The sequence below is a fragment of the Carya illinoinensis genome, chromosome 7 (assembly GCF_018687715.1).
Source record: "Carya illinoinensis cultivar Pawnee chromosome 7, C.illinoinensisPawnee_v1, whole genome shotgun sequence".
Taxonomy (NCBI): domain Eukaryota; kingdom Viridiplantae; phylum Streptophyta; class Magnoliopsida; order Fagales; family Juglandaceae; genus Carya; species Carya illinoinensis.
In genome coordinates, this window is record NC_056758.1 from 33,288,877 (window position 1) to 33,316,023 (window position 27,147).

General features: G+C 33.1%; 4 protein-coding genes across 8 annotated transcripts; 2 read left to right on the forward strand and 2 right to left on the reverse strand.

Annotated features, from left to right (window-relative positions):
* Window positions 1–2,234: 2,234 nt before the first annotated feature.
* Window positions 2,235–5,401, reverse strand: LOC122317233 (short-chain dehydrogenase/reductase family 42E member 1). The gene is made up of 5 exons (XM_043134208.1): window positions 5,134–5,401; window positions 4,381–4,723; window positions 3,673–3,944; window positions 3,257–3,453; window positions 2,235–2,812 (listed from the first exon to the last, which is right to left on the reverse strand). The coding sequence occupies exons 1-5, from the start codon at window positions 5,321–5,323 to the stop codon at window positions 2,378–2,380; spliced, it is 1,437 nt and encodes a 478-aa protein (XP_042990142.1). The 5' UTR covers window positions 5,324–5,401; the 3' UTR covers window positions 2,235–2,377.
* Window positions 5,402–5,640: 239 nt separating this feature from the next.
* Window positions 5,641–7,501, reverse strand: LOC122316931 (heavy metal-associated isoprenylated plant protein 28-like). 2 transcript variants are annotated; one of them, XR_006244323.1, is made up of 4 exons: window positions 7,016–7,501; window positions 6,654–6,726; window positions 5,997–6,435; window positions 5,641–5,904 (listed from the first exon to the last, which is right to left on the reverse strand). XR_006244323.1 is itself a non-coding variant. In XM_043133792.1 (3 exons), the coding sequence occupies exons 1-3, from the start codon at window positions 7,019–7,021 to the stop codon at window positions 6,239–6,241; spliced, it is 276 nt and encodes a 91-aa protein (XP_042989726.1). In that variant the 5' UTR covers window positions 7,022–7,501; the 3' UTR covers window positions 5,959–6,238. The 2 variants fall into 2 exon arrangements, 1 of the variants encoding a protein (XP_042989726.1); XM_043133792.1 differs by lacking the exon at window positions 5,641–5,904 and having other exon boundaries at window positions 5,959–6,435.
* Window positions 7,502–10,176: 2,675 nt separating this feature from the next.
* On the forward strand, window positions 10,177–13,996 carry LOC122314951 (increased DNA methylation 3). 2 transcript variants are annotated; one of them, XM_043130606.1, is made up of 3 exons: window positions 10,177–10,423; window positions 11,613–12,586; window positions 13,470–13,996. In XM_043130606.1, exons 2-3 carry the CDS (start codon window positions 11,629–11,631, stop codon window positions 13,703–13,705), a joined length of 1,194 nt encoding a protein of 397 aa, XP_042986540.1. In that variant the 5' UTR covers window positions 10,177–10,423; window positions 11,613–11,628; the 3' UTR covers window positions 13,706–13,996. The 2 variants fall into 2 exon arrangements, 1 of the variants encoding a protein (XP_042986540.1); XR_006243916.1 differs by having other exon boundaries at window positions 10,178–10,423; window positions 11,613–12,715; window positions 13,470–13,608.
* A 3,762-nt stretch (window positions 13,997–17,758) lies between these two features.
* LOC122317433 (increased DNA methylation 3) lies at window positions 17,759–21,509 on the forward strand. Of its 3 annotated transcripts, XM_043134531.1 has the most exons (4): window positions 17,772–18,220; window positions 18,802–18,936; window positions 20,406–20,631; window positions 20,867–21,509. In XM_043134531.1, the coding sequence occupies exons 3-4, from the start codon at window positions 20,463–20,465 to the stop codon at window positions 21,133–21,135; spliced, it is 438 nt and encodes a 145-aa protein (XP_042990465.1). In that variant the 5' UTR covers window positions 17,772–18,220; window positions 18,802–18,936; window positions 20,406–20,462; the 3' UTR covers window positions 21,136–21,509. The 3 variants fall into 3 exon arrangements, with proteins under 3 accessions (XP_042990464.1, XP_042990462.1, XP_042990465.1); XM_043134530.1 differs by lacking the exon at window positions 18,802–18,936 and having other exon boundaries at window positions 17,759–18,220; window positions 20,392–20,631; window positions 20,864–21,509; XM_043134528.1 differs by lacking the exon at window positions 18,802–18,936 and having other exon boundaries at window positions 17,760–18,220; window positions 20,864–21,509.
* Window positions 21,510–27,147: the final 5,638 nt, after the last annotated feature.

The window sequence follows — 27,147 nt, forward strand, 5'->3', positions numbered from 1 at the left end:
GCACTTTCTACTTCTAAATTCTACTTCTAAACAATAAAAATAAATTAATAAATAATAAATGAGTAAAAATATATTTTAAGTTAGTAAAAATAAAATTAAGTAACAATTTAATGTGTATTATTTAATTAACTCACTAAAAAAATCACTAGTTAATTATTACTTTATTAATTATTACTAACTTAGAGAGTTATATATTAGAAATTTGACAAATTTTTTTTATTGTTGTTATATCCAAGGGAATATATTTAATAATTATGTAATTATATTGTGATATTAATTTAATATATATTAACTAATAGTATACTATTATATATATTATATATTAGTAATATACTAATACTAATACTATTAGTCTATTAATATATAGTAAATTAGTAATATTTATTAACTTATTTACTATAGTCTATAACAAATAACTAGATGTAATAACTAGTAACTAATATATTTATTAACTTATTTACTATAGTCTATAACTAATAATAACTAGATGTAATAACTAGTAACTAATAATATGTAATAACACTAGTTACACTAGCACTAATAAATAATAACTTAAAGATATTAATTTAATATATATTAACTAATACTATACTATTATAATTTATATATATATATATTATATATTAGTAATACACTAATGCTAATACTATTAAATTAGTAAATTAGTAAATTAGTAATATTTATTAACTTATTTACTATAGTCTAATAACTAGATAGTCTAGATGTAATAACTACTAACTAGTAACTAATAATATGTAATAACACTAGTTACACTAGTACTAATAGATAATAACTTAATGATATTAATTTAATATATAACTAATAGTATATTAGTATATAGTATAATAGTAAATTAGTAATATTTATTAACTTATTTACTATAGTCTAAACTAATAATAACTAGATGTAATAACTAGTAACTAATAATATGTAATAACACCAGTTACACTAGTACTAATAGATAATAACTTAAAGATATTAATATATTAGTAATTTACTATATACTAATAGTCTAATACTATTAGTCTATTAGTATATAGTAAATTAGTAATATTTATTAACTTATTTACTATAAGTTTATAACTAATAACTAGTGCGAATTACTAGTATATTATTGAATTTAACTAATAATGTTAATATATAAGATATAGTTATATAAAATCTATATAATCAATTTTAATTTTTATACATTAGTATTAAATGCTATTATAAATTTATTACTTATATATTAGTGTTATATGTTATATTATACATTAGTATTATAATGTTACATGTTATTAAGCATTTTAGTATTTATACATTAATATTACATGTTATTATATTTATATTTATATGATTAATATATAGAAAAACACATTTATTATTTATAAACTATGTACATTAGCGGAGCGGAGTCGGATGCAGAGTCGGAGTCGAAGTCGGAATAGGGAGTCGGAGTCGGAGTCGGAGTCGGATCTGCCTGGCCTCCGACTCCGACTCCGACTTGTCGGAGCCAGAGCGGAGTCGGAGTCGGAGTCGGATTTTCGGATTTTTGCTCAGCCCTACCGGTACACTCTATTACCCCATTTCGTTTTGCTTTAAATTCCGATCATTCCAGTCCCGTTTCGGTCATTCCAGTCAAATTCTGACCATTTCAGCTGGAATTGAGTGTCTTGGTCTCTATTCCATTTCAGACAATTTTTATAATTTTCTTATACTTAAATGACATTTTTATAAATTTTAAATTCAAATGGTATTTAATTCATTCTAAAATATAAAATATATTTATTTAATTGGTATTTTTTTTTATCATTTTAAATATGTCCCCCCATTCTCTATTTTTAAAGTATTATTATTTTTAATAATTTACCTATTCTTTAATTTTTTTTTATTTTTGTCTTAACTCAAGTTTATGATTTTTTTAATATATATTCATTTTATAAATCTTCAATTCTTCTATATATATACACATTTACATGATACACACTTACATATATATATATATATATATATGTATTTATTTTATTAGTTGTTAGTTTACATATACATATAAATATTCATATATAATATATAATTAATCTCAAAACAGTACACCGAAACGTACCTGTACCAAAATATTCCGTTCCAGTACCTCAATCGGAATGATCTCTGAAACGGATTTCAAAACTTTGGTTTAAATTGTCGTGTGTTCCTTCTTTTAAAAAAACATGCACTTCTCACAATTTAAAGAGGCATGTCAATTTACCCAAACCCAATTTGTTGCAAAATGCTGTCCCATGAGAATTTCATGCTGCAGATTTTAAATGTATGTCAATAACGAGAGGATCACATTTGTTTCTATTATGTTTAAAACTAGAGAAGTTGCCATAACCATACAATAACACAATTGAAGTGCTCTTTATTTCCTAGCTCTCTTCAACAGAAATCGCAATGAAAAGATCCCGAGGGCAAAAGTCTGCCAAAACCACCCTCTTGTATTTGCGGGATCCACCCTTTTTGCAAGGTACCATGCGTATATGGCCTCAACGACATGTGCTGCTGCCGAGAGAAGAAATACCAACCTTACTGTCCTCATTGACCGGAAGAAGGTAAGACTGATAGCTCTGAAGAGTGGCACAGGTCCTATGTCTGGTAGGAAAGCAGCACAGAACAGTGTGCTCATTCCAATGACACAGAATAGCCACGCATATATAGAAGGCCCATCCAGAGTTTCATTCTTTCTTTCTTGCCAATAAGATATGGTTGCAGACATACCCTCTCGAGGAGTAACCATTGGAACATAGCCAAGCTCCTCCTTTGCTTTAAGGTAGGAGAAATAATGGGTAACACCAACCTGTCAGTGGGCGACAGATTCAGCAAATATGTCAAAATAATATAAACAGGCACTGTAACGAAATTCATCATTACTTACTAAACCAAAAAGAAAGGAAATCCATGATAACTTTACAGTTAAATATTGAAGAAGGATTATGATCTAAATTACCAACATTCAATAACAATCAATTCATCCAGGTTAGCATATAGATTGATGGCCATCTTAATTGCTGTACTGAAACAAACTCCTAATCTAGATTCTAGCGCATTATGCTTTTATCAACTATATGACCTACAAAGGAAGCAAAAGATGAAGCCTGGACTAACGAATAGTCAGGATCTCATGAAAAGTATCTTAACTTTTTTTTTTTAATTTTATTTTTATGAAAAGAGTATAACTAGAATACAACATTGGACCCATATACTAACCAGAATTAGGGTACGCAAGAAAGATGGAACAAACCTTGTATACTTCAGCAGGAAGGATCAATGGCTGAGGAAGCCACCGCCGATGCAACCATGGATACAATATCGTATAGACTGCCCAGAAAATCTTCCCCAGCCGAAGTGCATGGGAAACAGACAAGGAAGCTTTTGGCAGGTCATAATCCAAACTTCTGAGCAGAGGTTGGATGAATTCAAAAGTGTTCACCGGAGACCCTGTAAAAAGAGTTCTTCCGTTCACAGTTTAAGCATTGTTTTCATTATCTATAAAACTTATGATGAAGTAAAAAACATAAAAAAAAAAAAAAAAAATTCTTTAATTTCCAGCCTATGAGAAATTTTCCCAAGGATAAAGCGCTAGATTACCACTAGTTCTAATTCAGGTGTTGGGAGGAATAAAGGAAAAAAACTTTGAAACCATAATTGGGTTCTTACCGTCAGATACAAAGTATGGCTGGCCAGCAGCAACGGGATGCCTTTCTTTCCCCGGGATGTCATCCAACAGTCCCATGCTTGCCAATATTAGTGCAAGTACAAGGTTATCCACATAAATCCAGTCTGTTTTTACTCTTGTTTCACCAATTTTGAATGGCAGCAGACCTAACTTTGCTAGGGATACTATCCTTGGCAGGTGTCTTTCTTCACCTGGTCCATAGATAGCAGCTGGACGAACGGCACAGGTATAAAGATAATTGCCGTCCTTTTTCCTACACATCCAGAAAAAAGTCACAACTAAGATAAAAAGCTCAACTTAATTGAAGGAATAACCCACAAATAGTATTCAACATCACATGAAGTTGCAGAATACTAGCAATGCTACAATACAAATTCTCTCAATTGTTACCATGTTTCTTTTCTACAAATCGATCCACAGCGATATCATCAGTTGATAATTGTATCACCACAAAGTATGCTCGTTACTTTATAGTGTAATGCTACTTGTAATGCCACCAGCGTAATAGCCAAGTAACACCACTAATGTGACAGGTGTGCATTATCCACAAAAATCTTGAAATGAATATGGCTCTGAAAGTTAGTCACATGCCTGCCCGATAGCAACATCTAAAACAAAGAAGCCACACCCAAGCACAACTCATGAGCATGCCGGAGAGAAAGAATTCAAGCATAAAAAATAAAACTTACTTAAAAGGACGACCATTGTTCTTCATAACAAACTGTTCAGCAATTGATTTACTACGTCCATATGGATCAACGTGATCATCCAGTGGGAAATAAGGTAAGGCCTCATTGCCATTCACAATCTCCTTTCCCCCAAATACAACGTTGTACGTGCTCACATAGACAAGCCTTTTGATCCCATACTCAAGGCAAGCGTCCAAGACATGACAGGTTCCATTTATGTTGACCTCATCGACGCGACCGAATTGTAGCATTTCTTTCCCGGACATGCCGTATGAAGCCAGGTGGAAAACACAATCCGCACCACGCAGAGCTCTATCAACATCCCTTTTTCGGACAACATCCCCTACATTACCATTATAAATATTTTGGGTCAAATTGACTCTCAAATACCATAGAGCTATGATTTCATACAAGAAAAGAAGAAGAAGAAGAAGAAGAAGAAAACAAACTGTAATCAATTCAGCTTAAAACCATCTAGATATCTTAAGACAATTCCAATAATTAAAACTAATTAACTCGAAGGTTCAGGTTTTGCTACCCAAACATACAACTTAATCCATATCTTCCTGAATTTTATGAAATGATATGTAGCCAAAATCTGAAGCATTTAATACCTACCCCGTAATTTTTATTTTTCAAAAAATCGACCAGATGTAAATTTCTAAGTAGTCAATCAATACAGGGCTCCAAAGTAAAATTGGTGGATAAAGCTTAAAGAGAAAAGAAGAAGAAGAAGAAAACAGAGGATCGGACCCTGGATGCAGTGGACGCCACGGTTGATGAGAGGCTGGGACCAAGGGGATGTGGTGCGAAGGTCAAGGGCTCGGACCTGGCGAGCACCTCTTCTCACAAGCTCCAAGCAGAGAGCGGACCCCACGAATCCGAGCCCACCGGTCACCACGAAGGTATTTCCCTCGATTCCTTCATTCTCGCTCAAATGCATTCTCTCTCGCTCTCTGTTTCTCTCTGTGCGATCCGTTTAAAGACTGAGAGTGAGCCCGCTGTTGTGTTGTAGACATGAGGCGCCACCTGGCTACTTCCCCCTTTTCTTACAAAAGTCATCAAGGTTGTAGATTTTCCCGTCGAAGCGTTAATGCGAATGTAAAAATTTTATTTATAACTTCAATATGTTAATGTAAAAGTTTTTTATATTAATTATGTTATTTTGATTTTTTTTTTAAGTTATAATGAATTTAACTATAAATAATGTATTAACATATTGATTTACTCAATTTTAATTTTTACGGAAAATAGATTAATTTGTTCACTTTTTATATAGATCTTAAATTTTTATTTATTTATTTTTAAAATGAATTGTGAGAAATTTACATATCATAAGGCTGTTTAATCTTAATTAAAAAATTTGATAATTTCTCAAAATGGATATAATCCACAAAATTAAGAATTTTATCTATTCATACAAAAGAATGGGCATATGGTATATATGCATGAGAATGCAGTCCTCGAAAGTCGAAGAGCTGGAGGCTGGAGGGGCCAGAGAAAAGGTTGTCCTTCTTTTCATGTCTATTCATAAAGAAATAAAATAAAATAAATAAATAAATAAATAAAATACCTCAATTCCCAGTACATAAATTCAAGGCCTTTTAATTTAATACCATATCGGGTCTACATCACTTGGCAAAGCAGCAAAACTTGGAAGACTTCCATTTCACTCTATGTATCTTCATTGAACATGAGACGACAGTTCTTTTGTAAAGGAAAAAGATGACAGATATTTAGAAGAAAAAATGGAAAAACGAAGACACAGAAGATAGACATGACCTTGGTATATGATCCAACAAAGAGTATAGAAAAGAAGAGAAATGAAAAGAAAGGAGAATGGGGAATAAAAAAACTTCTAAAACACGTTGAAGTTGTTGAATCTCAAGCTTCCATAACTGGCACTGGCATAAGTACTGAGAAGCTCATTTTGGGCAGACCAGAAGTCAGCTTTCAGACCACCTCTCCTTACCGCTTTAAGGATTTTGTTCCGATGTGCATATCCTGTGACCACCACCTTATGACTGTTTGCATCAACTTCCACCTTCTCTATACCTATTATTCATACGATCACCAATCAATCAAGCACACAACCCAGATCATTTGACGGAAAAAAAAAACAAAATGGGCAATTAATGATACATGAAATCAATGTTTGTGGGATTTGTTCTGCTAAATCAAGACTGCAATCTTGAATAAAATGATTGCCATGCATGCAGTTTGATAATCTGCATTATTTGGCTGTCTTCAAAACGCTTTACTGGATAATATACCTTTCAATTTTGACAAGCATTTCCTCAGTCTTTTCTCATGTATGCCGACCATATCCACCTTCAATTCTACAGTCTGCAAAGCAATGCATTAGGCTAAACTTAGGCATGCTACAGACAACAATTGTAAAGGGTATTTAATGTAGTGGAACGTAATTTAATGCAGTGTATGCAAGGCCATAATGGCCACTGCATGCAAGGTCTAGAGTGGAGTGACGTGAAAAAAAGGTGCATCTACTTGCAAAAATGAAGGGAAAATCAAGGAAAACGCTTCTTTCACACACTATTTCGCATCCTAGCTTGTATTACATGCATGTAAACTGTGACATAAAATGCTGTGAAACTCCACTTATGCAATAATTTACCTCCATTCAAAACTCTAGATTGGAAATATGGTAAGTCGATGAGATACTGCTGATGGGAGTGGAGCAATAAATTGAAACAAACAAGGGATTAGGCTTAGCAGTAACAATTTCGAAGACTAGGTGGGGAATTAATGAATGAGACAGACGGAATGCCAGGGACTTATATACATATAGCAGAGAAGACAAAGAAGTTAAAAGTAGTTGGAGTAAACAATAAAGTCGGTCCTGGTTTTGGGGTCTGCTACTAGAAGTCTAGAACTTGGAGAAATCATCTGCTTTGTCTGCTTTGCTTTTTCAAAGAGTGAATCAAAGCCAGACACAACAAAAACCAGAAAATAAGAAAACGGTTAACATGGAGAGAGGGTTTAGTACTTGTGAGAGCTCAAGCTTCAAGGCTTTCGCGTCTGCGCAAAGCAATGTGAGTCTCAAGCATTTGAAATGATTGGCTTTGACGGGTCCAACTTCACTTTTTTCTTGGGGATTTTTGTGGGTTGGGAATTTAGGATTCTTTGTAGGAAAAATGTAAACAAGTATAACCACATGCTTCTTTCCTGATCAGATGATCTAATCCCTCCATTTTAAGCCAACAGAATGGTAAAGTTGCGACTAAGTCATGGAATATGGGCACGTCTTCACCGTTCTTTTTGCGATAAAGTGAACTCTTTCCTTGTTGGGTTACACTCAGCGTATGACACATATAGTGAATCAGTGATCGTCCATATTGCAAAATAGAAAAAAGGAAAAGGGCAAATCATGAAAAGGAAAAGAGAATAAAAACTACAAGAAGCTCAAGAACTAATAAACTACACAGCAAGTTTGGTATTTTTGGGTATTGTAGTATTCTTAGATAGCAATGATGAACAGAAGATGATCTCTGGCTCTCTGCATTAATCCCAATGAGAAATGGTCATTCAAACACAGATTGCTTCTTAAAAGTCAGGAACTAAAGACACTAAGTACTGCATGGACTTGTGTGGGGATTACTCTTTGGTCTAAGTAACTCTACAACAATCATCTATAAACCTGATAAAATACGTCATTTCCAGCTACGACTCGGGATAATATTGATCAGAAACATACAAAAAGATGGATGGATGGAAAGGGCCCGACAAAGATTCAAATCCCGAATGCTTGGGAGTTTGAGATCAACAAGAAGAATGAAGAGCAAGTTGCTTTAATTTTAGAATTTGCGTCTCGAACTTGAGAACTTATATATATATATATATATACTGACCTTTCTTGAGAATCACATCGCATGCATCATCATCATATCATGTTGGTCATACCTTGTGCTTTTTCGAAACGACTTGCTGTCCACACGCCGCATTCTGATCTGTTGTGGGGAATGCAAGCGAGTGTTATGCACTCCTAAACGAACTAGTAGTGCTGGAAAAAAAAAAAAAAAAAAAAAAAACACAACAAACGTGGGACAAATTCTTGTAGATAGAAGTCATGAGGTTTGAATATTTCCCGGCGATAAAAGCAATGGAAGGTCTAAGGTTTCAATTACCCAGTACAGAAAAGAAAGATTAGGATACAAGATAAACTCAAATCCCTAGCCGCCAGGTTCTCGTCAAAGTTTCGTCCTGGTTCATGTTGTATGATAATGTAATGATATTTTAAGACCTAAGGTATATGTTACATTTTCAACGTACGTGTTGACAGATGGTCAAAGGTATTACATTTCCATTAGAGGTACCTTAATGGATGGAAGTTTCTTAAAGTTCACCATGTTTTCTAACTCAAATCAATCTGCTTTCAACCAGGGGAATTAACGTTCTCTTCAATTCTACACTCAAATTAGATATTCTAATTCAACGAGAGAGATGTAATACACTAGGGTTCTTTGGATTGAGAGAGCCCCTCAACTCATTTAATCTAATCATTATAATTTTTTCAAACTCTCACACAAAATATAATAAACAATTTAATTTTTTCAAATTTCAAAACAAAAATAATATTATAACAATATTTATTCAATTTTTCACTTTCATCTTATCTCATTTCATCTCAACTCAACTCAACTCACTATCTAAACCTCTCATAAGGCCTTGTTTGATTACACAAACTATCTTAACTCATCTCATATAATCATTACAACTTTTTTAGACTCCTGCACACAATAAACAAATTAGCTTTTTCAAATTCTAAAATAAAAATAATATTAAAAAGTTATATTATAACAATATGTTATTTAATTTTTAACTTTCATCTTATCTGTGTAAACCTAATAGTCTTGTAAAATCTAATATTATTAAAATATATTTTCTATTTGCAAGTTGGTGGGGATAACAAGTTTTAATTTGTAATGAATTTTTTTTTATTTTTAAGCTGCTTTGGATAATACCTACTAAAGGTTTTGAGCATTGTTAATGGAATATGCATATGTAAAGTATAATTTTGATAGATGTAAGATGAATCTAAATTATGGCTATTCTATTTATATAAGTCTTTATATTGGAATAGTTATTTTTTTATTATATAACAATAAAATAATATAAGATGAATTTAACTTTATTTATTTACATCAAGTCTCCAAATTGGATTATCTATTTATTTATTATAGAGTAATGAGTAATTAATAATTTAAAAAATATTTAATTTTTTAATTATTAATTTATTTTATTTTATCATATTTTACTATTTAATTTAAAGAAACTTATGGTAATTTGTGGATGTAAATGAAGAGAAGAGAGAGTGTTATAAAAAAAATAATAAAATAAATATTTAGTATATGTACAGTAACTATCAAATTTGATTTTAGTTTTAAATTTATTGTAGCTAAAAGAAAGCTACTGTAGCGAATGTTTCCCAATCCAATGTGGATAATTTTGATGTCCTGATAGCTAAAAGATACAATGTTTTAGAATTTAAATAATCCGGTGAAAGTGCTATTATATATATATATATATATATATATATTTATATGATATAATCTGATTTGAAAAAGGAAATTAAAAATTTTAATCTTATAAATTAATTAATCTTATTATTTAAATAATGTAAATGATTTCTTTTATACCACAAATTTAAGAATAAAATAACTCATTTGCAAGATATTTTATTTTTAATTTTTTTTATAAATTAAAATCATATCATCAACGAAGTGTCCCCTGCACCGATTGATGTAAAACTTAGAATAAAATGTTAAATCTTTTTCCGAAGTAGACCCGATGGTGACAACCGCTCCAACAGGCTCATATGGTCGTGAGTCACAAACCACACTCGGAAACCCAACTAAAACTCTGGAGAGACCAAAATCTGTGTGATTCTCGCAGTAAAACAAGCAAACACCCAAGCTTCCCCTTCCAACTTAACAGCGGGACGAAGACAAAACCGTTCTGAGCCCATTCCGTGAATGCAAAACCAAATGCTCACCAATTTTCAGGTTTTCGCGCTATAGATACGGTAAATTTAAGGTTACATATCTCAATTTTAATAATTTTGTACGGTTCTTTTTTATGGTTTAGTTTTGAAATTCCGTTTTGTCATTGCAATGCATGGATATATAGCTAAATGTTGAATTGAAAAGGTTGAGCCCGTTTCCTCTGAGAATTTCTGCATTTAGTGTACGTACTATTTTGTGTTGGAAAATATGTCTTTTGTATGCGGAATTGTGGTCTGTGAAGGGAGACTATAGCTTTGACTTGGGAGTTTGGCTTCCACTGAGTTTAGTGCAGAGCATTGTGAAAGCACAACTTGATACTGCCAAGTGAGATAGATTTGTGATAGTTTTATAGAATTGACTAGGTTCATAAGAAACTGGGGGCTTTTGGTAGGCCAACAGGTGTGTCTTTTGGAAGAAGAGAGGGAGCTGACACTAATATCTGCACCTATTTGGTATGAGTGGGTATGTAGTATATGGATTTTCGTAAAGGAAAAGCCTAAACAGCTAGTTGTAACTTGTACCACAATTCATCTTCATCATGGTGAGATTTTATCTAATCCATAAAAAAAAGGAGAGATTTGATCTACGAATCTTAGACTAAGATCATGAAGTTAGTGTAGATCTTACTTCTTAGTGAGACACACAAAAGGGATTGACTTGTTCAAATCCAGGGCAGAGAATGATGATCAAGCACTGGGGTGTAGTTGGTTTTCCCAATCCTAAATTTTCTCCTCTGGTAGGACTTTCATATGTTATGTACCGTCACTATTGCAGGTGGGATCTCACATGGATGGCTGACATTGATTTTCTTAATTCTTATATAAGCGACTACTTACCTGCCTAGGACTCACTGGTTTCTTGCTTGAAACAATCGTAGTACTCACTTCATCACTTCGTCACAGGACTTACATATGGGCTAACAGGTCACACTTAGGCCCATGGTTGATACCAAACTTCCATCTCACCTGGTTGACAATATACGTTTCTTTCATAATTGCAAGATTGCATTCAGTAAGCCTAGAGGAATCATTTATGCTAGAGGAGACACGGATAATCTACTAGCTTTTTGCTGCATTTCAGTTAACAATAATGACAGTCAGAGTCAACATAATATTGACATATCTTGACCAGAAATTGTAATCTTGTGCTTCTTGACAGGAAAAATATACTGATCTTGCTTCTTTGTTTACGTGTTTGACGACCATACAGGAAGCTAGTTGAAATAATGGGCTTGGAAGAGAAAAATGGAAGTTTTGAAAGCTCAGTCCAACCATCATTCGATGACCAGCACTTTGTGCTTAACTTCATAATGAGCACTTGCTTTGGCCCTGATGTCAAGTCTGATAACCCAAGGTACTCAGCAGCTCAAAGATTAATCAAAGGTTTAGCACCATATACATTGAGTGATCTGGGTGCTTCATATGTCAGCATTTCTCTATTAGAGAGGTTATATTACTATATCCTGAGGAATGCTAATCCTGGCCTGGTCTTAAAACCAAATATGTTGCATATGTATATAAAGGGTAACCTTCCTTCTCCAAGTCCTGGGTCGATAGAGGAACGTAAGCACTTCACAAGTATTTTTCCTTTGAATCTTCATAAACAAATATGGTTCCCAGCCAGCTTCAGGATTGTGAAAGGAATTGTACTTATTGATGATCCTATTATAGCACATATGAAAGAGGAGGATCTGGAAAGGTTCAAGTACTTATCAAGTTTAGATAATTTGAAGATAGATATGGATGAAGCCTTGTGTTACAAATATGAGTACCACGCTGGCAACGGCAATGGTGAGCAGAATTGCATGAATGGTAGTATGGAGGCAGCCTCAGAATACACTACAAATGGCAATGGTGATTCACCAGTAAGATTTCAACAAAAATGCAAGAGAAGGCACCGCTGTGACCCTCAGTCAATGCCAGCATTTCCCCATGTAGTTCCCATATCAAAACATCAAAGTAAAAGACGTACTCTCCAGAGGACTAATAAACTGGATGGACCTGTCATGATGCCTCTTCTCTCTATTCCAAATGTGGAAGATTACAACTCCCCTGCTGCTATTGTTTTGACTGGGACTGCTAGAGGAGGGATAGTTGGGCCACCTGTTGGTACCGTGGACATTGGTATCAGCAAAGATGCATATTTATTCCGAGTTGCTCTACCAGGGGTCAAGAAGGACAATTGTATGATTGTCTTCTCTCCTTAGCCCTTTAATTATTCCTGGAAAGATTTTGTAATTATGATAGGGGGTTAATTTGTATGGGCATTATGCTTGTGGTCATCCTAACGGGGAACCTCCTCTGAACTTATGGGTAAGGGAATGCCAAAATAATCTCTTAAGTGCACCTAGTATAACTTGGGTGCATCAGTGAGGAATTCTTTTTATCCACCATATAGCAATTTAAATCACCTGCTTTCTGGTTCTGCACATTATTTGTTTGATAAATTACGAATCCTTGTAATTGTCCTGGTGGAGACGTTCTCTGAGGACTCAGAAGGCAAGGGTGGGACTTGCACCCAATGTGTGCAGAGGTTACTTTCTAGATTAGTCTGTGTTTCCTGGTCAGTGGTGCTTATAGTCTGTGGTCAGCATTTCGTCTCAAGTGTTTCTTTTTAATAGAAGAATAAAACGTCCTATGGTCAGTCCAATAATGTCTTGGGGTTCATATCTGGATATAAAAATCAATAAAAAATAGTCTTTAGTTCGTGAAAAGCCCTGAGGGTTTAAGTGGCCTTGCGGGCTTGAACACAGACCTCACCTGTCTCTCATCCCCACACTCGGTGTGAAGAAAAGGAAAGCTATGCTGATTTTCAATGGATAGGTGTTGTGTGCCTTGTTTCTCAGCAGGGTATGGGTGGTATTTTAAACACAACAATCTTTTTATGTTGACCATCGTACTGACACACTTCCCTTAATGTTACTACAGCAAGGTGCTTTCCTCTCTTTTACACAATTTCTCATATTTACCAAGTGAGAATAAAATATTGCCTAGAAGATGAGGAACAGCAGAGTCCCTGCTCCCATTTCTGTCATGCAGATGCGATTAATGTCATTTGTTGTAGCAGGTCAGTTCAGCTGTGAGGTTGAATCTAATGGGAAGGTTCACCTCCGAGGGATAACATCAGGTGGAAGAACTATAAAGAAGCGCTGCCGTGTTTTCGAGATGGAATTCCAGCAACTATGCCCGCCTGGACCATTCACGCTCTCATTCAGTCTTCCAGGACCCGTTGATCCAAGGCTCTTTGCTCCTAACTTCAGATCCGATGGCATTTTTGAAGCTGTTATTTTAAAACAAGGGTGATGCCATGGCTTTAGGTCCTGTGGTTTGTGTGGCATAGGAAGATGGAGGTTGCTCGAGTTTTGCTCTCAGGAGTAATTACTCAAAGGTATGCTGATCATAGCATGCAAAGTTGCATGGGGACATTGGTTTCAAGAAGGTGAAGCAAAAATATGGAGATTTATTAAAATGCAGTGTGTGCTTACAAAGCCAAGCGTAGGTAGTTCGCTATTTTGCATATGATGTGGAAGTTGTAACTTTTCAGTTTTTGCATTGTAGTTACTTATTAGATTATCTCACTGAGATTTTGGGTAATTTGACTATACATTGTACTTCTGTTGGAGCATTAGCATTTGTTTCATTAAAGTCATCTTTAAAATTTAGCGAAAAGTATATGTTTTCTATAAATTCAAAACCATTCAAACTATAATTTCACATTAAATTAAATAAAATAATAATATAATATTATTTTTTAATAATAATTTTAAATTTTTTTTTTTTCATTTTTGTATATATATTAACTATATGTTAATTAATAATTTAATTTTTACTTAAATTATTATTTTTCAACTATTATTTTTCCTCAACTTATTTTTCAATTATTATTTTTTCTCAACCTAAAATATTCTTTTGGTTATAAATAGTATTACTTCAAAGATGAGATGAGTTTATAACTCAAATGTCAAGCTAGCAAGTTAGAACACTCGCATTGACTTAGCAAAATAGCAATGCCTAGTCAAATTCTGGCTAAGAAGAGCAAAAATAGCCTGCATTAAAGTAGTCAAAATTTCATGACTTGAATTTTGAGATATAGTAATTTCAAAACTTTCTTCGGATTTGTTCAATCTGTATTCATGTCTAAAATATTATTTTACTCTAAAAATATTATGTTGGATAATTAGGTTAAGGAAAAAAATAGTTGAAAAATAATAATTTTAAATAAAAATTAAATTCTTAATTAATATATGGAGTATATTTGTAAAATATAAAAAATATTATTAAAAAAATATTATTATTAAAAAATATTATTATATTATTATTTTAATTTTAGAATTGATAGTTTCATATGTACTAGTTTCTTGAATGACTTAGTTCTACTTGGTAAGTAAGATAAAAATTTTGAGTTTAAGATGAAATATTAAAATATTATATTTTAATATTAATATTGTTTTAAAATTTCAAAAAGTTAAGAAAAAGTTAAATTATTTATTATATTTTGTATGAAAATTTGGAAAAGTTGTAATGGTGAGATAAGAATTTTGAGTTTGAGACGAAAATTTTTTGTTACCAAACCATACCGGTAATTTTGAGTTTGAAATGAAAATGGAGCACACATAATTAAAGTCTCCCCCTCAAAGCTGAAAGAGTTTTTATTTATATTTCAAATATGTGTAGTTTTCATGAGATCTTCTGGAGTTTTAATGACATTTAAATCATCTATATAAACTGCAATAAAAGCTAATTTAGATACTGAAAATATATAAAAAATATCTTATTCCAAATGCGTTTGGATTGTTTTAAATCACATAAGAATTTTTGAAACTTGATAGAATAAATATTTCAGGATTATATACTTTATGCATTTTATATTTAGTGATCCATATAAATATGTAGTTAATCATGCATATCCAAATGCTCGATAAATATCAAGCTAATAAAAATTTCAATATAATTTCATCAACTTCAAAAGCATATTAATATTATTTATGCGATAAACCGACTCGTGATTTATATATCACATTTTCATTTCTTTTATACAAATACTCACTGATATTTAACAATCATCACCTCTTAGGTGTTTGGACTACAAGTCCATATGTATCACATTTTACTAGTGATATCAATTCTGCAGAAATTGTTTCTTTCTATTTTGGCTAATATTTTTACATCAGTATATTCTTCAACGGTTCTTACCTCTCTTTCTTCATTACTTTTGGTAATGTCAAGTTCTATCTTATATGAAAATATGTTGTCGACAACGGGTTTATTTCTATCCAGAATTTCTCCAAATACTCATGAAATGTATCGAAATCTTTTCAAGTACCTGTCTCTCTTCAATGGAAGACATTTCATTAAAAACATTTTTAGGAGGCACTTTTCAATAGTTTTCTCTTTAAGAAGATTATTTTTTAGGAGATACTTTTCAGGAAAATTATACTCTTCATGAGTTTTATTATGAAAGAATTTTGTACAAAAAGTTTAGATGAATCTTATTGTTTGTTTTGTAGGTACGACCTATTCAGGAGCACCAATTTATTTTCTTTGTGCTTTTCTCTTTCGGGATGCTTTATCTTTTGTATCAATAGGTCTCCTACACTTTTAGACATGTCTTATGTTTATTAGATTGTTAAATTTTTTAATTGTTCTACATATAAGGACTTCAATCATCACTGGAATTTTAACAGTTAGAATATGAGACATTTTTATCTTATTGCATCAATAAATTAATTATCATCTGAATTTCTAGTTCACTTATGATAATCAAGATAATATCGAATTATTTTATTTTATTTACTTCAAGCAAATTTTTCTTTCTGCTCATGGTGGGAAGACTTTATAATAAAAGAATTTTCTGGTTCTTTTATAGACGTCCATATGAAAATTATTCGACTTATCGTAACTGATTTCGGATGATCAAGTTAATCATAAAAAACATACAAATATTTTGAATCATATCACTTTTGATGCAACATAATATTTGATTCAATAGTTGTATAATATCATTTCAAAGAAAAAGTTAGTAATTTTTCCAATACGAGTTTCTAGCCCGAAATCATAAAAGTACTATAAATATATTCATTACAACGTTCATGATCTTGGTTTGTTTGAAAAAAATTGCACCATTTGCTTCTATGAATGATATAAATCTAATACCATTCACTTTAGGGAATGATGTGGAACTAATAGGACGTGACTGATGATTTCTTAACAAAAACTCATTATTTTGCTCAACCACTAGAAGACAATATATAAGTTTAAAATATCTTGTGAACTTTTACACTTGATATTGCTATTTTATGAGCACATTCGAGGCATTCATTTTAAACAGATATTTTTTAGTGACTTTTCTCTACACAATTTCAATTATGCAACTTCAGGTGCATTAATCATAACAAGCTTTTGAGAGAATCCCGATCTTTTGATACATGTATCACTCATTTAAACTATCTTACAGAATCAATAGATCTTTTATTATGAAATACTTAATAAAATTATTAGTTTAAGACGATCCTTTAGGAATGCTCAATTTCTATTCTAATATGAATCTTATTATCAATAATTCATAACAAGTATAAAAAATTAAATAGAACTTGTATATAAATTATATGAATAAAAATTGACCATAGATATAATTGAAATGTAAATTATGAAATTTTTAATTCACTATAAATAATATTCCCACAAATATAACTGAAAAATAAATTATGAGAATATTAATTCACTATAAATATAACTAAGATGTAAGTTATGAGAATAAACATAAAATTTTATCAAGTAATAATAAGTAATGTAATCTTTAATATTCACCTTAGGGACTACAAATAATATATTAAAACTTACTTGAAGTAGAAGACCACTAACTTTAGAATCAACAGAGTCTCGTGCTGATAACGTGTTATGAAACTAAAAGAGAAATGATATTATAAGAGAAAATATTGTTATTCAATAATAAAAACCTTGAACTTATACAAGTGAATGGTATCTATATATATAAAAGTACAAAAATAATTTATGAATAACTTAAGTCATAATTAACGGTTAAAGATGGTCATAACTAATAGCTAAATAGCGATCATAATTGATGACTAAAAATAATTTTAATTAATAACTAAATATGATCTTAATTTATAATTAAAAATGATAAAACAAATCAGTTTATAACAATTATTCATTTATCCATATTATTGTGATGGTCTATTGATTAAGTGCTGACATTATTTGTGGCTTAGACATTCGATTTATTCTCGTGTCGGCTGCTTCGGCTTGAATATAGCCTTCCGGAGTGATCCGGTCCAGTCCAACCTGGAGGTCAATCCAGTCCGTTAGAGGGGAAGAAAAAACTGCCACGCGCCGTTTGGGCTTAGGGTTTTCCCCACTTTTTTTTATTTTTTATTTTTTTTACTGGCTACCCCGGGACCTCTCTCTCTCGGTTGCGCAGTGTGCCTCTCTACCCCCACCGATCCTCTCTTTTTCTCTCATCTCTCTCTATCTCTCTCTCTCGTCTCTACGCCTCCTCGGCTTCCCACCTGTGCGCCACCCAAATCGGCGACACCGTGATGCTTCATTGCACCAGGTCATCGCCATGCTCTTCCGTCGCCACCTCGTCACGTCGTTCGTCTAGCCCCTTTGCCTCGTCCGTCTCACGCCGCCGCCCATACCGTTTCCAATACTCAGTCTCTGCCCTACCTTTGCGTCCGTTCATGCCTTGTACTCCGTCCGGCCAACACGTCGGTGCCAGTCACTTCGTACCCCAGTGTTGGTAAGTACGACAACGTTCCTTCACCAAGTCCAGTTGAACATCGCTTCAAGCTTAGTGAGGTATTCTTTCTGCCCGTGCACGTCATTTCATCTTTGGTTAGTTTGGCGCTGTTGATTAATTAGACTGTTTTTGGAGTGTGTGATTGAGCTGAACGTGTTATTGGTTTGCTTAATATTGTGGGTTGATTGGTGGTAAGGAGGTCGGTTTTAAGTGTATCCGGACAAGAGGGAAAATGAATTTGTTGGATTGTTGATATTTGGCAAAAATCTAAGCATGTTGAATTAGCACTGTTGGGAGGGATTTCAGGGGATTGAACGTGTAGTGGCAATTGTGGATATGTGCAGTTGGGCTTTTGTTAAGTTGATGTTTTGGTTGAGCAATCGTTGGGAATTTTAATAGTTGTTTGATAGGGTTAAAAATGGTATTAGAGCCTATTCTAACCAGAAATTTGGAACTTAAGTTGTGCCACCTACGACAGATTCGTCAGGATTATAAGAATGGGAGATTGTGATATCCCATTCTGATAAGTGGGTAGGTGGTGTATGCAATCTTACATTATTTGGAAATGATAAGTTCTTGCTTTTTATAATGTTCCAATGTGGCTTCAATTGTATTATTGACTAGTTCTTTTGGAGTATAGGACATGTGGCTTGAAGATTTCATTGGGGTGCTACAAAAGGTATCAGAGCCAGATTTTAGCCGATGACGGACTGGCCTGATGAGGACATTTGGAATATAAGAGGGAGAGATTTTGATATCTCATTATGATAAGTGGGTAGGTGGTGCATGAGATCTCACATTGTTAGAGAAAAATAAGTTCTTACTCTTTATAATGTTTCAATGTGGCCTCAGTTGTATCATTGACTAATCCTTTTGGAGAATTGGCCACGTGACTTGGACCTTCCATTGAGACGTTACAGTTGTTGTCTCTGTGTTTGTGTCATAAATGTTGTAGGCACCTAAACATCGAATTTATGCTCATTACATGCTAATCCCATCCTCCTTGTACATCAGCATGCAACAAGTCTATATGAAGCTAATTTGTTCTTGAAAATTCTCATTCCCATTGTTTTGTTATTGTAGTTGTCTTTAATAGCTAGTATTTTCCCTTTGTTACTCCTTCTTGCAATGGCAATGGTATTCTCCCTAGGTCCAATTGAGGTCAAATAAGGGGGAATTGAATAAAAGTCTCCAAACACAATTAGGCCCTGCTTGGTTAACGAAAACCAAAAATCTCATCTCATCTCCACTTATCATTACAACTTTTTCAAATTCCAATACAAAATTAATATTAAAAAATTATATTATAACAATATTTTATTCATTACTATTCAAAACATCTCATCTCATCTGTGTAACCAAACGGGGCCAGTTGCGACATATGTGAATGCGGACTGGATATAGACTAGCGACCGGGACTGATAGCTTGAATCTTCTTGACATCACTGCTGTTGAATATGATGTCTGAATTGTTTGGGTTCTCCATGTATCAGCTAATTAGATGCAGTGTTTCTGGAACTGGGTTTTTTTTCTAATATTCTTACACTGTTTCTGGAACTGGAGCTGTTCCTAATATTTGGAGATCTCATATTTGACAAGTCTGTGATTGACCTAGCCCTTGCACCCCAACATGATGACTGATTAGTGCATTTTTACTCCTGTCCAATTTGTTGTTACATGGAACATATAACCAATTTGTTGTTACATGGAACGTATAACATAATTAAGAATGGCTTGTCTGAGGCTAAAGTCATATTTTATGTTGAGGCTAAAGTCATATTTTATGTTGAGGCTAAAGTCATATTTTATGTGGTTTACCTATGAGATGAATTGCAAAGTTGTGCTCTCTATTTATTGATATATTTATTACTGGCATGTCTTTTTCATTCTGCAAGTTATTACTAAGCAAACTTTTTTCCTGATATATTGTTTATTGGCAAAAACAAAAACTGAATTAAGTTTGTGCACTGCCGTGTGAAGTTGTTAACTTTAAATTTGAAAAGATACTTCAATTTTTTTAAAATGAAAATGATACCATTTCTTATACAAGTATTTGCAAAATTAAGATGTTTTTACAAAGTTCTTGGAGAACTGCTTCTATATTTTTGAGGTTATGGTAACGATTTGCCTATCTATATAATCAATTGCTTTCTTCTTCTTATTCTTCTTTTTTTTAATGTTTATTATTTCCTACTTTTTTGGATTGTTACAACTCACTTACTTTCATCAGTTGCTCTTGTACAGTTTACAAGTAGATCTTGAGAGGAGCTGAAAAGTACAAGAGCTGCTAAATTTGGCAGCATGAATGTACAAGGTTTTGTTGATCATTCACAAATGAAGCCATCTGTTGTTCTAACTGGAACAGCAAAGGAAGGTAGTAATGCGCCTCCTGTCGGTCTTGTTGACATTGGCACAAGTGAAGGGGCCTATCTTTTTCGAGTTGCACTTCCTGGAGTTCGAAAGGATCAATGTAAGTTTCCTTCTTTTTCATTTATCATGCAAAGCTTTTGCCATGCATGTGAAACAAGCAAATCGCTATTAATGAAAATCATATTTTTTATGTGTCAGTAAAAGCATTATGAAAACTTTTAAGTGCTACTGTTGAAAAAAATACATTAGAGCTACTGCATGGCAAGAACTCCATTTTATTCATAAAATAATGTATATGATAAAGATGACAAACTAGATGATGCTTGCTCTAGCAGGCAAGTTAAAATGCGAAATCCAACGTGATGGTCGGGTTCATATAGAAGGAGTAATAGCACGCACAGGAATTTTGAAAGACTCCTCAACTGTATTCCAGATGAAAGTCCAGGAACTATGCCCATCCGGACCATTCACCATTTCTTTTAATCTGCCTGGACCGGTGGACCCCCGATTGTCTTCTCCAACTTTCCGGCCTGATGGCATCCTGGAAGTAATAGTTTTTAAACAAAGAACACCTGCAACAGATGGCAGGTTCCCACCTCCATGAGCTTTATACAAAGAGCTGCATTCTTTTTGCTCTGGGAGGACTGCATAACACTCTGGTATGGTTTACTTCCGTATTGAGTATCGAAAATTGAAGATACCCATGATATCCTCTTTCTTTTAAGTGGGCGTTCAATTAAAAGCTAATTGAATGACTGATCAGTGGTATCTGTTATGCATTATTGCTCCAACCATTGTTCTCGACACGTCAGGGATTTGGCTTGTGGTTGTGATGTCAAAGATGATCTTTAAGTTCAGATACAGTATAATTTATGATCACCTGTTAGCAGTTTTATTAGACTCATTACAAGTAGTCATTGCACTAAATCATTTTCTTGTAGGAAATTGAAATTCCAGGTGCTCAATTATTTTTGGTAACACACTTTAGGAAGTTTAGTCAATCTTTGGTTGGAAATTCGGCAGATCAAGGCTTCACAAATTCAAAGCCTGTTAAAGACAACATAAGATTCCTCTTAACTCAACATGATTTGGAAATTTTAGGAGGCACCAAACAAGTGTCACATTACTCAGTTGGCTCAATTAAAGATATGGGTTTCTCTTAAGTTTATTTTTCAGTTTTATACTTTACATGGGAAAGTTGTAGTTTAATTCAACTAAGTCGGCACAATAAGAATCACATTTTCTTCAGAGAAAGGGGAAAGAAAAGGAAGAAAAAAAGAGAAAAATACAATAGTCGAGCTTACAGTGATTTTCTAGGGAATTTGTAGAAGTAATTGAACAAATTTAACGGGTTCTGCTTGGCCACTGAGATTTCTCATATGAGAATTTTGAATTTTAAGATTAAATATTAAAATATTATATTTTAATATTATTATTGTTTTGGAATTTGAAAAAGTAGGAAAATGGTTAAATTATTTATTATATTTTGTATAGGAATTTGAAAAAATTGTAATGATGAGATGAAAATTTTGTATTTGGGTTGAAAATTTTTTGTGGCCAAGTGTTAAAATTCTTAACCAGCAGGCAAGCATTTTCATTGCCTAGTGTTAAAATTATAGTTCAAAAGACGTCTCATTGGTCTGTAGGAGTAGGGAGGGTGGTCTCCACTCGTTCTACCTATAAAATTGACAGCTCCGCATTCCACGTGGACTGCGTCGTCCTATATGAAGGCCCTCTGTCAATTTTTTACGGTGCTGGACTTCGAAGTTTTGGAGAGCACGTCAGGTTGCAACTTGCATTACTCTAGAAATTCACGTCTCATCATCTTTCTATGGTTAGTCTGGGACTTTACAAGTGCTTATAATGAAAGGGAACAGTGTGTATATATATCGACATATTTAATTTAATTAACCAGATTGCTCCTAAAAAATGTTTATGATCCATCTAATTATTGGGCGATCATATATTATTGTACAAGACAAATCATTATTAATAATATTTGTCAGAAGCTAGATCTGTTATTAACATCGTATAAGACGTAGCTTAGCAACTGGCTTTTCATTTATTTTGATTTGAATAGGCTTGGAATAGTTGAAGCTCAATTCTATATTTACTTGTATTTATGTTTTTTTATAACATCACTCTCCGAAAGATAGGTTTATACCCATTTGATTAGGCCTGTGCAAAAAATCCGTTAGCCCGTTTGACCCAATCAGATTCGTCTTCTCAAACGAGAAGACGGTTTTGCTTCAATGTCAGGTTGAAGCTGATAAATAACTGGCAGACCCGACTCTTCAGGTATTCAAACTGATTAAACCCATCAAACCCTAGCCAGCCAAAATGAATAAAGCAACCTCTCAAGTTCTGCGAAAATGATGTGTTGCCCATTTGCTAGATCCAGTGGTTTGCCTAGGTTCATAACCCTCCTGGGAGATTTGCAGCATATTATCTTTCCCTTGACATGTGGGAGAGCTGCGTAAGAGCCTGCTTCTCAAGCTTTGACCCATCTTGGGGCTCATAATCCCATTTTCTCTTTTCTCGTGTTCAGCATAATTCCACCTGTCTATTTTTCTTATGAGAAATTCTACAGGCAACCAGCCTGAATTCCCACTGCGGCCTCGTGGCTGACGTGGCAGTCAAAATATTTAAAATATAAAAAAATAAAAGACAGAAACAATGAAACCTGCTTGGTGTGAAACTCTTTGTATTTGAAGCCCTTCGTCTATAAAGCTACTTGGGATGAAAGAATGAAGACGGAATAAAGCTCACAACTTCATTCATTAAAACAGAAGGATGACGACTTCTATCACCATTAAAGAATGTTGACAAGTATTTCCTATTTATTCTATAATTATAGAAAATACTTGCAAAAAGGTAGATGTGTTCAATAGATGAACTCAAAGAACAGATACAATATAATAATGGAGACAAATAATTCTAAACAGAACTGAAAGAATACTTTAAAAAAATATTATTTGCACACTTTTTGTGGTAGAGACTTTTTTGTTTCTGAGTTTGGGAGAACATTAAAAAAAAAAAAGAAAAAAATTATTAGTGAAATGCAGGAGAGTCTTGTGTCCAGTTTAGTACTTCAGATCTCTTACATGCTTGAAATCTCTTATATCTATTCTCAACTGCAAATGTTCTAATTATACCTTCTATGATTAGGCAATCAAATTTAAATTAATCTAAGAAAGAAAATCGAAGAAGAAATAGAAGGAAACTAGACATTTGATGCTGAGGGCGAGTGAACGATCTTTTTTTATTTTCCAGTGAGCCAAAGCAATGTCTGCCTTGCAAAAGATGGTACCTTTGCTTGAGAATCCAAATGGTTACATCTCTGCCTTTCCTCGTCACAACAAAATTCATTCCCTCTATTCTCGTGCGTCCCAATTTTAATCTCAGAAATACTCCTCCTTACAACCCATCTCCATTCTTGGCCTTTAAATTTTCTTCAGCTACAATACTCCGGTGCACTGGAAACCGGAACGAGACGACCAGCCTCGATGCATCTGCTGATGCATTCAGCTTATCCTTCTTCCCTCTGAGCCAAATCTTTGAAACTGAGAAGCTCTCTCTTTTGCTCCTTCCAATAGCACTTGGCAACAACCTGAGTTTGTCTTCGGGCTCATATTCACAGAGGCAGACAACACAGTTGTTACCCAGATGACTAACACAAGAGATGGGTGAATTAAATTGTATTTAAAATAATAATAATTATAAATCAAATATACAATATAAAATATAAAGAAAATATGAAACAACAATAAATGTAAAGAGTAAGGGTAAGAGAGAAGCAAACTCAGTATGTTAACGAGGTTCGGCCCTACGGCCTACGTCCTCGCTTCAAGTTATCCCTTGAGGATCCCCAAATTCACTATTCAACTTTTTTCAGGTGGAGATAGAAACCTATTACACGTTTGAACAATACCGCTACAAAGAATTCGTGTAGAACACCCTCTACACTTGCAATCACCTTACATGTGGTGATTCAACTATTTTCTGTGTAGAACACTTTCTTCACCCACAAGGGTTATACACACCCTTTTACTGATACAAGAGCTGATAGTTGGTAGGTTATCGGAAAACACTCCTCAATGAGTAAAATAAGAACAATACAACGCAAATTATATTTCTCTCAAAATGAATAAGGATCAAGGCTTAATGCTTAGAGAAAAGAGAATGAAAACTTTGAATGAATGTTGTATGCTCTTGATATTGTAAATGTGAAACTCTCAAATAATCTATTTATAGGCATATGAGACTTTATATTCAAATTTAAAAAGATTCACATGTCAAAGACAACATCGTTCACTTTTTCAAAAAATTTAAATAAAAGGTTCTTCTTTTTCAATTGTCAAAGACAACATCATTCATTTTTCAAAAACTTAAAACCTAATCTTTTAGTTTTAACATATGACAAAAGGAGCACACTTTACTTTTCAAATATTTCAAATCTAATCTTTTTACTTTTTGCATATGACAAAATGAGCACTTTACTTTTCAAATTTTTCAAATCTAATCTTTTTACTTTTTGTATATGACAAAAGGAGCACATTTTACTTTTCAAATATTTCAAATAAAAACATCTACCTTTTACATAAATAAAAAAAACACAAATCACTTTTGAAAATATTCAAATAAAACATGCATATGTGAAATATAACAGTCAATCATTTTTAATATTTTCAAAATTCAAACCTTTAATCATGTAATGCACATGTTTCATAATTTTCAAATTTAATTTTTAAAATATTCATGCACATGTTGAAAATGTATTTTAATACTTTATGATAAAATATTAATTTTGAGCCTTAATCATAATTTCAATTTTTAAGAGATTTATACTCTATGACTTTAATGTGAACTTGTTCACTTCTTGCTCATGTTTGTTTCCTTGATGTGCTTGACTCCATTGTGTAGACAACTTGAGTTTGAGACTCATTTATTATTTGAATTTATTTATTATCATTAAAATCTATGTGTAGATATAAAATTACATAAAACTTGAAATATTAGGTTCAACAGCAGTCAAAGGGGTTCTTCAACCCTATAATAGCTTTGTAATGGAAGATAGGGAAGAATCGATTCTTCAACACTTGCAAAATATTTGGGTTTCTGTCTTTTATTTTTTTATTCTTTAAATATTTAGTTGTCACATTAGCAACAAGGTCGCGGTGGGGATGCAGGCCGGTTGCCTGTAGAATTTCTCTTTTCTCATCCTCATATCCTGATGCCCTTCCACTCCTCCCAATTTAATACTGTTCGGGTAAGGAATTCTCATACTCATAGAAAAATGATAAACACACAAAATAACTTGTCAACACCAAATGTCATCTGTTTCTCGTGAAGCTTGGCCTCTCTCTCTCTTTCGGGCAAAAATGGACGCTTGCCTATCGTCTCGCGATTTCTTTGGGATTTGGCCGGTAGTTGACTTTGTTTATGCCCCGCTTGGTTAACCAAAACAAAAAATCTCATCTTATCTTATCCTAACTTATCATTATAATTTTTTCAAATCTCTATACAAAATATAATAAACAATTTAATTTTTTCAAATTTCAATACAAAATTAATATTAAAAAATTTTATTATAACAATATTTTTTTCATTATTATTCAAAATATCTCATCTGATCTGTGTAACCAAATGGGGTCTAGACTTTATTATTAGGAGGTTTTTTTCATATCGACCTTGATTCCGATGAGTTTCGAAAACTCTTGGCATGGTGTTTATGATGGATTAAGAAATAAAAGGAAGCTTTGTTACTGAGTTTCGTAGTTCTTGAAATCCATTGCTATGGGAAAACAAGGTTCTTGTTTTGATGAATTTGAAGCTTGGAAGTTGACTTGAAAAGAGTTTTGCAATAAAGTTATGGATTTGGATATTTGACAAACTTGAGAATTTAAGTTTTTTGTTTTGCTTACTAGGAATTTGTGGATTTTGGAGTTTGAGATCCTGACGAAAGTTTGGTGGGACTGAGGAATTGAGAAAGTACGATAGATGATTTTAAGGGTGGTCCAAGTTGTGAAAGCTCGGTATCACTCCTTTTAAAGTCTAATATTTAACATCTTATAGGTGCAAATAATTTTTTAGGACCACATCCCTAGTGAAAAACCAATAATTGAACCAGTTCTTTGTAGAAAAAATTTCAAATGTGCGGTATATGAGACTAGAGTTTACTCTAGAGGGTTGGGTCCAAAGAGCCTCGCTTTGGAGAGGTTCACCAACATCAAAAAGAGATTTAGAACCTTCTTAACAAACTAAAGAATTTTTAAACCCATCTGCGTAAACATGCATGTTCTTTTCTTTTTCTTCACTGTACACGCAGGTACGAAGCTAGAAATCTAATTTAGGGCCATGGCACATGTAAAAATTTGTATAAAAAAACATGATTTAACTACATAAAAAAACATGTTGTCAATGGAAGTTCAACTTCTGAAATACATGCATCTTTTTCCCTTTTCTTTTTTTTTTTCCCCTTCAAAATTGCTTCAATAGGTTTTTTTTCTTTGCCATATCGTTCAGCCTAAATCTTTCAAAAAAAAAAAAAAAAAAAACCCATTAACAACTGATCATTACAAATATTATATGAATACAAACAAATTCTATAAAAAGT

What these genes read in the sequence shown, in the direction of transcription:
- LOC122317433 (XM_043134530.1), top strand. Translation starts at nt 20,463, where the DNA reads ATGAATGTACAAGGTTTTGTTGATCATTCACAAATGAAGCCATCTGTT. An exon ending in TGGAGTTCGAAAGGATCAAT is followed by an intron (nt 20,632 to 20,863) that starts GTAAGTTTCCTT and finishes TGCTTGCTCTAG; the next exon opens with CAGGCAAGTTAAAATGCGAA.
- LOC122317233 (XM_043134208.1), bottom strand. Translation starts at nt 5,323, where the DNA reads ATGCATTTGAGCGAGAATGAAGGAATCGAGGGAAATACCTTCGTGGTG. An exon ending in AACAATGGTCGTCCTTTTAA is followed by an intron (nt 3,945 to 4,380) that starts GTAAGTTTTATT and finishes CTGGATGTGTAG; the next exon opens with GAAAAAGGACGGCAATTATC. An exon ending in GCCATACTTTGTATCTGACG is followed by an intron (nt 3,454 to 3,672) that starts GTAAGAACCCAA and finishes CTCTTTTTACAG; the next exon opens with GGTCTCCGGTGAACACTTTT.
- LOC122314951 (XM_043130606.1), top strand. Translation starts at nt 11,629, where the DNA reads ATGGGCTTGGAAGAGAAAAATGGAAGTTTTGAAAGCTCAGTCCAACCA. An exon ending in AGGGGTCAAGAAGGACAATT is followed by an intron (nt 12,587 to 13,469) that starts GTATGATTGTCT and finishes TTGTTGTAGCAG; the next exon opens with GTCAGTTCAGCTGTGAGGTT.
- LOC122316931 (XM_043133792.1), bottom strand. An exon ending in ATGCTTGTCAAAATTGAAAG is followed by an intron (nt 6,436 to 6,653) that starts GTATATTATCCA and finishes TATGAATAATAG; the next exon opens with GTATAGAGAAGGTGGAAGTT.